Below are 12,804 nucleotides of genomic sequence, written 5' to 3'. Positions count from 1 at the left end.
ACATTTGCATGTCCAACGTTTCCAACTTTCTTTCTTTGGTAATAATTATTTTTAGTTTTTATTTTTATTTATTTATTTAAAATTTTATTTATTTATTGGCCGCATTGGGTCTTCGTTGCTGCACGTGGGCTTTTCTCTCTAGTTGCGGCGAGTGGGGGCTACTCTTCGTTGCGGTGCATGGGCTTCTCATTGCGATGGCTTCTCATGTTGAGGAGCATGGGCTCTAGGTGTGTGGGCTTCAGTAGTTGTGGCACACAGGCTCAGTACTTATGGCTCACGGGCTCTAGGGCACATGGGCTTCAGTAGTTGTGGCACGTGGGCTCAATAGTTATGGCTTGCAGGCTCTAGGGCACGTGGGCTTCAGTAGTTGTGGCACATGGGCTCAGTGGTTGTGGCATGTGGGCTCAGTAGTTGTGGCTCGCAGGCTCTAGAGCGCAGGCTCAGTAGTTGTGGCGAATGGGCTTTGTTGCTCTGTGGCATGTGAGATCTTCCTGGACCAGGGCTCAAACCCGTGTCCCTTGCATTGGCAGATGGATTCTTAATCACTGAGCCACCAGGGAAATCCCGGTAATAATTATTTTTAAATGAACATAGAAATTAGAGGCAATTCTAGCTCACATTTAGGTTGTTTCCAATATATTTAAAGCTGATATAATAAAAAATTTTGGTAGCCTTTCAGCTGAGTTATTTGATTGTTTTATCAAAGGCACCAGTCCCCATTTCACATTACAGCATGTGTGCTTCTTAACCATAAAAGTTGCTCAAATTATTGATTTGTGATAATGTGTTAAGTCATAGAATCCTGGAATATTAGAGCTGGATCATCTAAGCCAACCCAGCTTCTCAACTTTTAAAGAGCCTACAAATCACAGGGGCCTGAGAATCTCTCTTTTTAACGAGCTCCTAGGTGATGCCACGTTGCTGGTCCACACTTTGAGTACAAAGGATACCATCCAATCCCCTCATTTTCCATATAGAAATGTTAGGCCAGTAGTGACTTTAAGTGTCAGCTCTAAGGCATTTACAAAGTAGCCAGAGAGTGATAGAACTTAGGTACAGAATTCCTGTTTAGACTGCCAATTAAATGCTTTTTTCACTATGTGACTATGACATTTTTATAAATTAAATGTTATTTAAATTTCTTGAGCTGAGACAGACCTATAGCCATCATTTTTATGATTTGCTTTACTCTTTAGTAATTGTTTTACTAGAATGTCTATACATACATATATTTTTTAACTTCTGTTTATTTTTCAAGCATGGTATGGTTAATGGAGCTTCTCATCCCCCTCCTCTGGAAAGGAGCCCGTGTTCCAATGTATTCCATGTGGTCGAAGGGTTTGCACTTGTCACTCTCTGTAGCAGTCGACCTGCCACTAGGAGATTAGCTGTCAGTGTCCTTAGAGAAATACGGGCTTTATTTGCACTTTTGGAAATACCTAAGGTAAGATTTAGACATCTCATCCAGCTACCTAATGAAAGTACTTAAAAACTCCTTTTGTCCATCCTTACTCCATTTCTGTTTTTACCGACAGGGATAATTTACTTTATAACAAGATCTTTTTGACAGGGTCTAAGCTCACCCACCTGCCCTCGATTCCATTTGTAACAAATAGGGCTAAAGTGAGTTTTAATGTTTACCTAGGTTTGACGGCTTTTCTGAAACATTCCTAAACTTTTTTAGACATGTGATGTCTTTTTTATAGGGTGATGATGAATTAGCCATAGATGTGATGGACAGGCTGAGCCCATCCATTCTTGAGAGCTTCATCCATCTCACTGGGGCCGATCAGGTAACTTTAATGATTTTGTGCTATTCAATCGTGTGTTGGAACTTAAGACATACGTACATACATGAGTTTCTTTTACAAATGTCATGCATTAGAAAGTATTTTTGAAAATGGTAAAGGGCTTTAAAAATAAAAAATACTTTTAAAAAAGTGGCATACACACACACAAAGTGGCACTAGTTTATGCTATGGTCAGTACTCTTCCCACAGAAATAAAAATATTTCATCTTTGTAAAATTCCAACCATTCCAATCTCAAAAATTTCTCTTAAATCTGAAGCTGCTGTCGACTACTGTTTGCTATTTATTACGGTATATAATATTCTTGATCTATATATGTTGGTTAAAAGGCTATGGAGAAAATTTTTGTTGAAATTCGAAGCAAAAAATTGCGCTCTGCACCTTCAGTAACTGTATTTGTTGGCTTTGCCACGTAAATTTAAGTGCATAGAGTAAATATAAAGTATTTTATGCCTGAGTCATATGTAATTTGACTCATTAAGATGAAGAAAAACACTTTGTCAACACATACATAAGAAAGCTGATGCGAACTTTCTTAGTTTGGCTTGGGGGAAGAAAAGATCATATATCAAGATTTCAAAACTGATATAAGGATAACCATCACACTTTACTACTTGAAATTATTTTCTTCCCGTTTTGGAATACCTGGACAAGAGGTTTCTGTGCTTTCCACATAACACTTGGCTCTCATACCTAACGTGTTATATGTAACCAAGAGAAATATTAATAAATTTTATAAACCTAAGAGATGGTTATAAATATGTGCAATTTAAAGCATTCTGTTTTAGATTATTAACCATGAATTGAGAAATGGATGGCTGTCTCTAGTGCCTAAAACAATGCCTGACTCGGAGCGGGTACTTATGAATATCTGTTGAATGATCGAGTGAATTGGGCCTCTGTTCAGTTTAAGACTCCGGTTTTTGTTGTTGTTTTGTTGTCATTGTTGTTGTTTGAATCATAAGTAATTTGCTCTTAAGGTAAGTCTTTATCTCTTCAGTATAAGAGCTTTGAATATTATTGAGCAAATATTTGAGAATATGTACCTCTGGAGAGGAGCCCATTTCCCCGTCTGTTCCACTTATGCATATATAGGGCACATCAGCATGAAAGTTCATGGTTCATTTTTGAGTTCTCTAGCAGCTTCAGTATGCCCGTGAAAGCTGCATATTCATACATGAATTACATAAGTAGTGGTTCTTAAACTTTTTGGTTTATGGATCTTTTTTGAGACTAACACAAACTATGGAATCTCTCTCCAGAAAATTGCATGTACACAAAACGGCTTATATGCAGTTTCAGGAATTCTCTGCTTATATTACCCCTGTTTAAGAACCTCTGTTCTAGAAACTAGCAATAGGCCACTTATAGTTAAAAGCAATTTATATGGCAAAACTTTGAAAGTTGTTGAAATATACAATAATCGATTGGTTTTGTTTTTTTTTTCTCTGCATAGACTACTTTGCTGTATTGCCCTAGCTCAATAGATTTACAGACATTAGCAGAATGGAACTCTTCTCCTATTAGCCACCAGTTTGATGTGATTAGTCCATCGCACATATGGATATTTGCACATGTGACCCAAGGCCAAGATCCATGGATTATAAGTCTCTCCAGTTTTTTAAAGCAAGAAAACCTTCCAAAACACTGCCCTACAGCTGTGAGCTATGCTTGGATGTTTGCGTACACAAGACTTCAGTTGTTATCCCCACAAGTTGATATAAAGTAAGTTGTTTTTCTAGTGCAAGTTTTAAAATGTATAGACTGTCAGCCTTCATAAGGTATGCATTTGAAAAGTTCTACAAATTGGAAATCCCATAAATAACATGCCATAACATACTGGTATGTGAAGAAGGGAGATGAAAGTTGTAAAGGATCCAGTCTCATTATCCTTTCATTCTTTTCGTATAATTTGGTCTCACCAATTTGTAATCGTTCATTTACTTAATAACACACTGCTTGGTACGTAGTTTGTGTCCAGTGAATGAAAGAATTAATGAGGAAATCATCCAAAAATGAAAATGGATGTGAGTATAGATAAGTTTGTAGATAAAGGGTGAGAAGTGAAGGGAAACCGAGTTCAGTGACCTTACTTTTCCTGACAGCATTGTAAGGAAGGCCGTCCACTGTTAGGGATTCGTGATAATGACATTGGTTTTAGTTCTGAGGATAATGGTAAAGAGTTGGAGTAACTGGTGATGTGATGGAGAGTTGACCAAGGCTTTATAACTGCAGGTTAGTCTTGCTCTTAAATTTTAAAGAGAATTTATTTGAGTTTGGGTTCCTGATTTCACCTTATCCAACATGCCATTGATCAGATTGCACGGCATGAGTCCTCCTGTCATAACTTGACCATATAAACCCAACACCTGGATAAACTTAACACCTTCAGCTCATATTAAAGCCTGCACAGGGCTTCCCTGGTGGCGCAGTGGTTGAGAGTCCGCCTGCCGATGCAGGGGACACAGGTTCGTGCCCTGGTCTGGGAAGATCCCACATGCCGCGGAGTGGCTGGGCCCATGAGTCATGGCAGCTGAGCCTGCGCGTCCGGAGCCTGTGCTCCGCAACGGGAGAGGCCACAGCAGTGAGAGGCCCGCGTATCGCAAAAAAAAAAAAAAAAAGCCTGCACAAACCTGGCTCCTCCAGTCTGTACTTTCTCCCTTACTTTCTATCAGTGCTATCCATGTACTTTATGTTGGAGCCAAAATAAACCTCTCAGAGTTCACTGAATGTGGTCTGCAGTGTCTATTCCGTGAGTTTTTGTTCACATGAACCTAGAATGCCTTTTGTTTTCTTTATGCCCTGCCCATATCTGACGCATCGCAAATTCCACCTTATTTTTAAAGCCTTCTCTTATATCTCCAACCCAGAGTAATTATTTCTTCTTTTGCATTTGTGTGTATCTATATGTACATATATATATATAAACATATATACACACGCATATATTTTTTGTTTTTGTTTTTACTGTTTATATATATATATATATATACATACATGTTAGTTATATATCTATGTAGATTCTCAGGTATTGTGTATTGGATGCTGGTTTTTTAAAGAAGATTGACACATGCCACCTTGTGTAACATTTATGAACTTATTTAGTCTCCTTTAATTACCATATTTTAAATTATAAGCGCCTCTCCTACCACCATTCCCTATATCCCCTTTCTGCTCTATTTTTCTTCATCAAACTTAGTGCCATCTGACATTGTTTTATTTCTCTATTATATATCTCCCCTAGCACACATGATGGCAGTGATTTTCATTTTTTTAGCAGGTTTCTGTTTTTGTTTTTTTTACTGCTGTCACAGTGCTCGGAACATTTTTAAAATACTGAGAAACGACGAATCAGTGAAACGATATGTATTATTTATCAGTAGATTATAAATCTATTGAAGGTGAGGAATAAAACTTAGTATTTTCCCTGTCTTTGTTTTGCTCTCAGTCCTTAATCCCAACAGAATTTTTGGTATTTGGAAAGATTTATGGAATTGTTCCAGAATATCTTATTGGTCTAATATCTCAAAACAGAAATTTGATAGAAGCCTTAAAAATGTAGATATTCTAGGGGAGGGGGAAGGGTAAGCTGGGACAAAGTGAGAGAGTGGCATGGACATATATACACTACCAAATGTAAAACCGATAGCTCGTAGGAAGCAGCTGCATAGCACAGAGAGATCAGCTCGGTGCTTTGTGACCACCTGGAGGGGTGGGATAAGGAGGGTGGGAGGGAGGGAGATGCAAGAGGGAAGAGATATGGGGATATAAGTATATGTATAACTGATTCACTTTGTTATAAAGCAGAAACTAACATACCATTGTAAAGCAGTTATACTCCAATAAAGATGTTTAAAAAAATGTAGATATTCTTTGACTCTGCTATTCCATTTTCAGGAATTTACTCAAGAAAATAATAAATCATTTATTATAATTAAGCATATAGCCAAATGTATAGTGTTGTGTATAATAGGGAAAAATTACTATTAGCTAAAATATCTGACAGTGAAAATATGGCTGTATCAATCATGATAATCTCTATGATATATGGTCATCAAAAATGATGTCATGGAAGTATATTAATTTACATGGAAGATGTTTAAATATATATGTTAAGTATAAAAAAGCATGTACAAAACAAATGAAACAGTATTCAATTTTTATTAAATGAAAGAGATGTATTTACACCTTTATTTTAATGTATATGAGTTGAAGATATGTAGAAGACTTACAGTGCTTATTTTGGCATAGGAGTAAAGGTGATTTTCATTTTGTTTTCACTTTTTTTCCCTACGTGGAGCATGTATAACAAGTTATAAAATGTGACCTGATAAAATATTAACTGTACTCACAGAAGTAATAGATTAGGTTAAAATGATCCTATAATGTGTTTTGTTTTTCAATCTAATATTTTATTCATTATATCTTATTCCGCCAAGATTCAGTGGTAGTAATAAAAACTGTATGCTAACCATCTCCCCTAAATTGATAGAAATTTAGCTTTAGTTTTAAAAAAAAACTTTTCAAAACATGTATTATTTATGTCTTCCTGTTTTTCTTCTTCTTTTTTTCAGTAGCCCCATCAATGCTAAGAAAGTAAATACTACCACGAGCAGTGACTCATACATGGGCCTGTGGAGAAACTACCTGCTTCTTTGCTGCAGTGCGGCGACTTCCACGGCATCTTCAACATCTGCGGGTTCCGTGAGGTGCTCTCCTCCTGAGACGCTGGCGTCCACCCCTGATAGTGGCTACAGCATTGATTCTAAAGTAAGTTTTCTGCACCTGCCACTGAATCCAAATGGAAGCATAAAAATAATGTTTTAAAATTTCTTTTTCAGGACAATAAAATAACTTGGTCGAAAAGTGCATTAGTTACTTGGACTAATACTGAAAATAGTTCAAGAAATCCTATTACTATTTTTATGGGTTCTTAGTTGGAATCAATAATGCGTAAAGTTTTTCTTTTAGAATTTCCCTGGATTATGTAGGGGTACAAATAACTTGATAAGAATAGTGACATAGTCTTCATGATATGACACAAAATATTATCAGGTAGTTGGAGGACATTGACAAAACTTAACACCTGGGTGTCTAACTTTAACACTGATGACTCTTTTAGAAGTAATTTTTTTGCTCATTTTTACAGATCGAGAGAAATAGGCTGATGGATAAACAGCCTATTATATGATGATGAGTGTCTGTAAGGAATTAAGAGACTTGCAAACCCCACTTCCATTAACGAACTTGTAGCAAGCCATTGGATAAATCATTTAACTTTTTCAGATTATGTACACCACAAGTGAATTTTGAAACGACTTTCATTCTAAAATGTCACCTATCCATTGTCCTTGACCAAATACTGTTGAAATGTCAAATTATTTAGTTGGATGTACTATCATTAGTGGCTGCGATAAATATAATATTTTTTTTTCCAGATTATTGGCATCCCATCCCCTTCATCTTTGTTTAAGCACATAGTTCCAATGATGCGCTCTGAGAGCATGGAAATCACAGAATCCCTTGTTCTAGGTCTTGGCAGGACCAACCCAGGAGCTTTTAGGTAATTATCTTTGCATGTTTTCTCTACGCCCTAAAATAGCAAATGTGGCTCCTTGGAGAGAAGGTGAGGTAGAGTACTTATTATCAGGATAGTTGCATATCAGTCCTGACTTTTACCAGCTAATTAGCCATTTAACATTTAACAGGTTATTTACTTTATCTGAGCCTTTATTTCCTCATTTTGATTGAGTAAATAACACCATATTTTCTTCAAAGAATGGTTATGGAAATCAAATATATATTATACATAAATACGTTCTAGAAATTATAAAATGCCGTGTAAAGTTGTAATATTTTCCTACATGATTTATTTACACAGTGATTCTGTTAGTTTGTAATCTTGATCTGTTGCTTAAAACTGTAGTTTTTTTCCCCTTCTTGTTCAAGAGAATGACTATTCTTAAAAGAAGTATTTATGTACATATTTTATATTATTCTTGGTGTTTTTGATAGTCATAAAGCAAATTCTTCATTTTTGCCTGAGTTTCTGTTTTGTTATTGCCTGATGAATCCTGACTTTATTCTTTTGAGGTTGTCCTCCATTGATATGGGGTGATGTTTGATGTTTTGTCTCCAAGATAACATGTACAACAGAGAATAGGTTAATAAATTGTAGATGTGGGGATAGCATTCATTATAAATGAAGTGTTGGAAGATAATTTTATGACAAGTAAACACACGATCGTGCTAATAGAAAAAGTGGGATACAAAAATGATCTCAATTTCTTAAAAAACAAATCCCCATAAATAGAAACAATTCTGAGGCAGATACTTTAAATGTCTGCAGCAGTTTCTATAGATGATGAAATCGTGGATGGATTTTATTTTCTTCTTATTTTTTTGTATTTTCCCAATTTCCTACAACGAGTACATTTGCAATTTAAAATCAGAATATAAGCAAAACAACAAAAAGATTATTTTCATGAAGTTCATACCCTTTTACCCATTAATCTCCTTTGTAAGGATTAATCCTACGGAGATAATCAGAAATGAAATCAAAGATTAATGTACAAAGATGTTCACTGGACAGTATTTATTTAAAAAGTTAGATAAAATTTAATGAAACAGTAATAACTGAAAATGGTTAGGAAAATTATCAGTACTAGAGCATTACGAATTAATTAATGGCATGTGAAAGTGGTTATTGCTAGTGTTAATTAAAGAAAAAGGGATACTATTTTATATATGTTGGAGTTTCAACTACGTAAAATGTATGTGGGTTGAAAATGAATGAATAGATTGTATTTATGTCTACAAATTAGAATAGGTGGCCTATACCATTTTTTCTGTTTTCCAGATGTTCTACAGAGTGCATGTTATTTCACAATCAAAACAAAACAAAACAGGGAATTCCCTGGGGGTCCAGTGGTTAGGACTCCACGCTTTCACTGCTTAGGGCCTGGGTTTGATCCCGGATCGGGGAGCTAAGATCCCACAAGTTGCACGGTGTGGCCAAAACGAAACCAAAACAAACAAACAAAAATACAATAAAAATTGTGTTTAAAACAGTAGGATTAGGGTTAACACTTATTAGTTTACATCATTATATTAATATTTACATATTTCTACATGTCAGATTATATATTTAGCTATTAATTAAATGAATGTATATCATTTTTCTTCTAGGGAACTAATAGAGGAATTACATCCCATAATTAAAGAAGCGCTTGAACGAAGGCCAGAGGTAAGCTGTGTCGTTTTCTAGCATTAAATATTTATTTGGCAAACGGTTAAAATTGGCTTCTCTATTCTATACGATATAACAAAAGTTAGAAGTTCAGAAGTAAATAAGTAAATAAGTCTAGTGCAGTTTTCAACATTTTAAAAATGTGTAGAACTCTTCCCCCCCCCCCCACAGGAGGTCCTACTCAGAAACCCATTCTGTAATACAGATATGTAATTGCTCTACCTGAAGTTAGGATGGTCCGAGTCTGGATTGGAGCCGCTCACCTTCTCTGTAAACGACCAGATAGTATTTCCATCTTTGCAGGCCATCCTGTCTCTGTTGCAGCTACTCAGTTTTGCTGCCTAGACAACTAAACAAGTGGGTGTTGCTCTGTAGTCCAATAAAACTCTGTTTATAGTTACTGGCAGCAGTGGGTCAGAGCTGGCCTGAGGGCTGTGTTTTGCCAGGCCCAGGTCTAGATCCCCAAATCTACACATCAGGTTCAGAGCAACTTTCAGAAGCCACGTGTCTTTTGGGACAGATGATATGTAATCCATAATTATAACAATTATTCTGCACTCAAATAAAGTCATAGATAAAGGGTTACATGAGCTACAGAGAAGAAAGCCTCCGATTCTGCCTGTGGTGTAAGAGAATGCTTTATAGGTGAAGCATGACCTTTGAGGTGAATTTTTGAAGCATAGTCCCCAGTGGACAAGCAAGAGAAAGACATTCTAGGTAGAGGAACGGCATTTGCAAACTTTATTTAAAAATTTTGGACATTGCAGATTTTTCTTTGTAATTATGTCATGGGGAAAGTGACTGAATGTTAGGCTGGAAAGCAAAAAAGGAACTATCTTATGAAAGGCTCTTGGTTTCAGCTTTATCCAGTAGACCAGTGGCAGTGCCCCATATGGCAGTGGAATCTGAGAATTCGCTGGGAGAGCTTGCTAAAAATTATAGATTCCTGGGACTATTCAATGAGGATCCCTGGAACAGAACTCAGAAATCTATTTTTTAAAGCACCTTATATGAGTCTGATGTAGAACATTGAATGAGAGTCACTGCTATTAATGTTGGAGATCCTCTGAGGAATTTTAGCAGGAGAGGGAGATGGTGACAATAGCTACGTTTTATAGGGACCTTAAAACAGCATCTGTAATTCTTTACTCCTCGATTGTAATTCAGCCCTGTGGAGTAGTGATAGTATCTCCATTTTGTAATTGATTAATTTTTGTTTCAGATTGATCGTGTTGGTTACAGTGCAAAATGATTTATTAGAGCAAAGTGGAATTGGAAATAAAATTAAGTAGCAATATTTGTACTTACAAATTTCAGGGCAAAAAGTCGTCTTAGCCGGTGAATAGATGTGCACAGTGATGTGCCTTGAATGTATGATATATTTTGAGAGCATTAGATTCACAATCTTTCTATGGACACAAAGTGAAAACAGGTCGACTAAAACTTTGCAAAAATCCTCAAAGATGGTTAAAAAACCATTTCATTCAATATGAATTGCAGCAAACTTCATAAGAGCTAAAAGAAACAGTAAATTTAATGAATTGGTTATCCACACATTGGCCTGCTTTTGGAAGGTAGAAAACTGGATTGTGGACATGAAAGTGAATGACTAATTTTTAATTGCTCTGTATTATGAAAATTATATCATAAATGACATAATGAGCTATAGAAGAAAGTGCTATAGGAGATGAATTATATCTTACCATTATATGAGTTTCTGTTAGAAGCAGAATCAAGTTAAGATGTTACAGCTATTACCCTAGGCGTTAGTACTTTGGCCCTACTAAGACAAACATATTAATCCGTGCCATGATGATCAAAGAAATTTGTTTTTGTTTGTATTTTTGTGTGTCAGAATTAATTGTTAAGTGAAAAACCATGGCATGAGCAAAATCTGTGGGGTTTCTCAGTCCCCTGTGTGATATTTTCCCTGCCCTTCTGTCATATTATTTGGGAGTATCTTAGGGATTCTTTACCATCCAAAGGGAACAGTTTACTAACTGTTTCAGTTCCTCTAAAGTTGTCAGATTAGCAAATCTGACCTAAAAGTAACTGTAAAGTGTAGAATTTTATTTTCTCCCCTCATACGTGTTACTACTGTGTAAAATGTCATTTGATTTTATTTGGCTCGTTAATTTCAAACTATCCACACATACCTTTTTGATGCAATACCACCAGAGTGCCCAAAATCTACCTTGCACAAGCAAAATAGTGAGCCCCCAAGCTCTAAGACATTCACAGTATTCTTTCCAAGTTACCCCAGCAACTTTTCTGTCAACTTCCTTGAAGTATTTTTAATTAACATCTTTGTTATCTTTGGAATAGAACATGAAACGACGCAGGCGTCGAGATATTTTACGAGTACAACTGGTACGAATATTTGAACTGCTGGCAGATGCCGGTGTCATTAGTCACAGGTTAGTATTGGATTTTGATTTTTTAAACTTTTTTAAAACTAGGGACCGTAATATTTTTTTCTCTGAGGAAATACAGAAAAGCACCTTTGCAACAACAAAAAATCTGTACCACTATAAACATTATTTACCAAAGATGCATCTGGTACATTAACCCATGGCTAAAAAATGTATTGAAGTTCTACCACTGGTACATACTGCTTCAGGCAAAAATTGGGTGTAATGTTCTTATGATTTTAATATTTTGGAGGATCTAGTAATCTAGGCAAGTGGACAGTAGCCTTTTTTTTTTTTCTTTTGGTGTCCGATCTAACTATGTCTTACCTTGTTCTTAAGATCTATTTCTTCTGGAGTTGTAAAAATCATATATTTAAAGGCTAAACATTTTAAGGTTTGCAAATTTATTTCAATCAACTATTAATCTATTGTGCTGAGAAAAATTATGAAATCCAAAACCATAATTCTTGTTTCCACCCTTTACAAATAAAAAACATAAAACCTGAGCTTATTGTTGACACTAAGACCATCCCCTTGAGGAAAATTCCATCAGCTTTATGTTGAGAAATAACTATTTCCTTAAGAAGGTAATGGTGTTGCCTGACCATTGAAGGAGGGAGAAAAAAGGAATCTGACCATTTCCAAAAAGGATAACTGAAAAAAGATCCTGAAGAAAAAAGTAGTAATAATCAAACAAGTGTTGTATTTATTGTTACTTTACCATTTGTCCTGATCATTTTTTCTCAGTGTGCCTAACACCTTTCATATTTAGCATTGAATGCTTTTGACAAGTGCTTTCAAAATATAGCTTTAATCAAAGAGAATTTAAACCATTGATTTACTATGATAGTAAATGAAAATAAGAAAAGAGAAACATCACTGTTTTTTTTTGTCCTCCACAAAAATAAAACAGTGGAAGTTAGCCAAAGTGAATTTGACACTGAACTTGATGCAAAAAATTAACCTAATACACATCTGAATCCTTTTTTCCTTGATTGCTTTTAATGTAATGTTAGTAACACAGTTGCATGTTTTGTTTTTGGATTTGTCTTTTTTTTTTTCTCCCCAAGAGAAGTCAATATAAAGTTATCCATTATGGACCATTATGGACTTTTTATATTCTTGCTTAAGGAAAAAAAGATGAATTTTGAATGGCAAGACAGCAGGGATCTTTAATTTGTTCACCCAGTCGATCCTATGTGCCTGATTCATAGTAGGTACTCAGAGTTTATTCTGGGCCAGGTTATAGTCTACTAAATTGGTTTCCCAGCCACTAAGAAGTCATGACCCAGAGTTTAAAAAACATTCGTTTAAGGAATAAAGGAAAAAATTTC

General features: G+C 35.6%; 1 protein-coding gene across 8 annotated transcripts in view; it reads left to right on the top strand.

The window, feature by feature from the left end:
* FRYL (FRY like transcription coactivator) overlaps positions 1-12,804 on the top strand; it is a 300,849-nt gene that overhangs the window by 216,022 nt on the left and 72,023 nt on the right. For all 8 annotated transcript variants that reach the window (XM_067735911.1, XM_067735913.1, XM_067735912.1 and 5 more), the window contains 7 exons: positions 1,259-1,444; positions 1,707-1,793; positions 3,267-3,535; positions 6,385-6,580; positions 7,249-7,373; positions 8,999-9,056; positions 11,385-11,476. In XM_067735911.1, the coding sequence (XP_067592012.1) occupies positions 1,259-1,444; positions 1,707-1,793; positions 3,267-3,535; positions 6,385-6,580; positions 7,249-7,373; positions 8,999-9,056; positions 11,385-11,476 (1,013 nt within the window). The remainder of the gene's footprint in view (positions 1-1,258; positions 1,445-1,706; positions 1,794-3,266; positions 3,536-6,384; positions 6,581-7,248; positions 7,374-8,998; positions 9,057-11,384; positions 11,477-12,804) is intronic.

Source organism: Pseudorca crassidens, chromosome 4, assembly GCF_039906515.1.
Source record: "Pseudorca crassidens isolate mPseCra1 chromosome 4, mPseCra1.hap1, whole genome shotgun sequence".
Taxonomy (NCBI): domain Eukaryota; kingdom Metazoa; phylum Chordata; class Mammalia; order Artiodactyla; family Delphinidae; genus Pseudorca; species Pseudorca crassidens.
The sequence above is the reverse complement of the archived record's forward strand: the minus strand, read 5'-3'. Positions and strand labels throughout refer to the sequence as shown.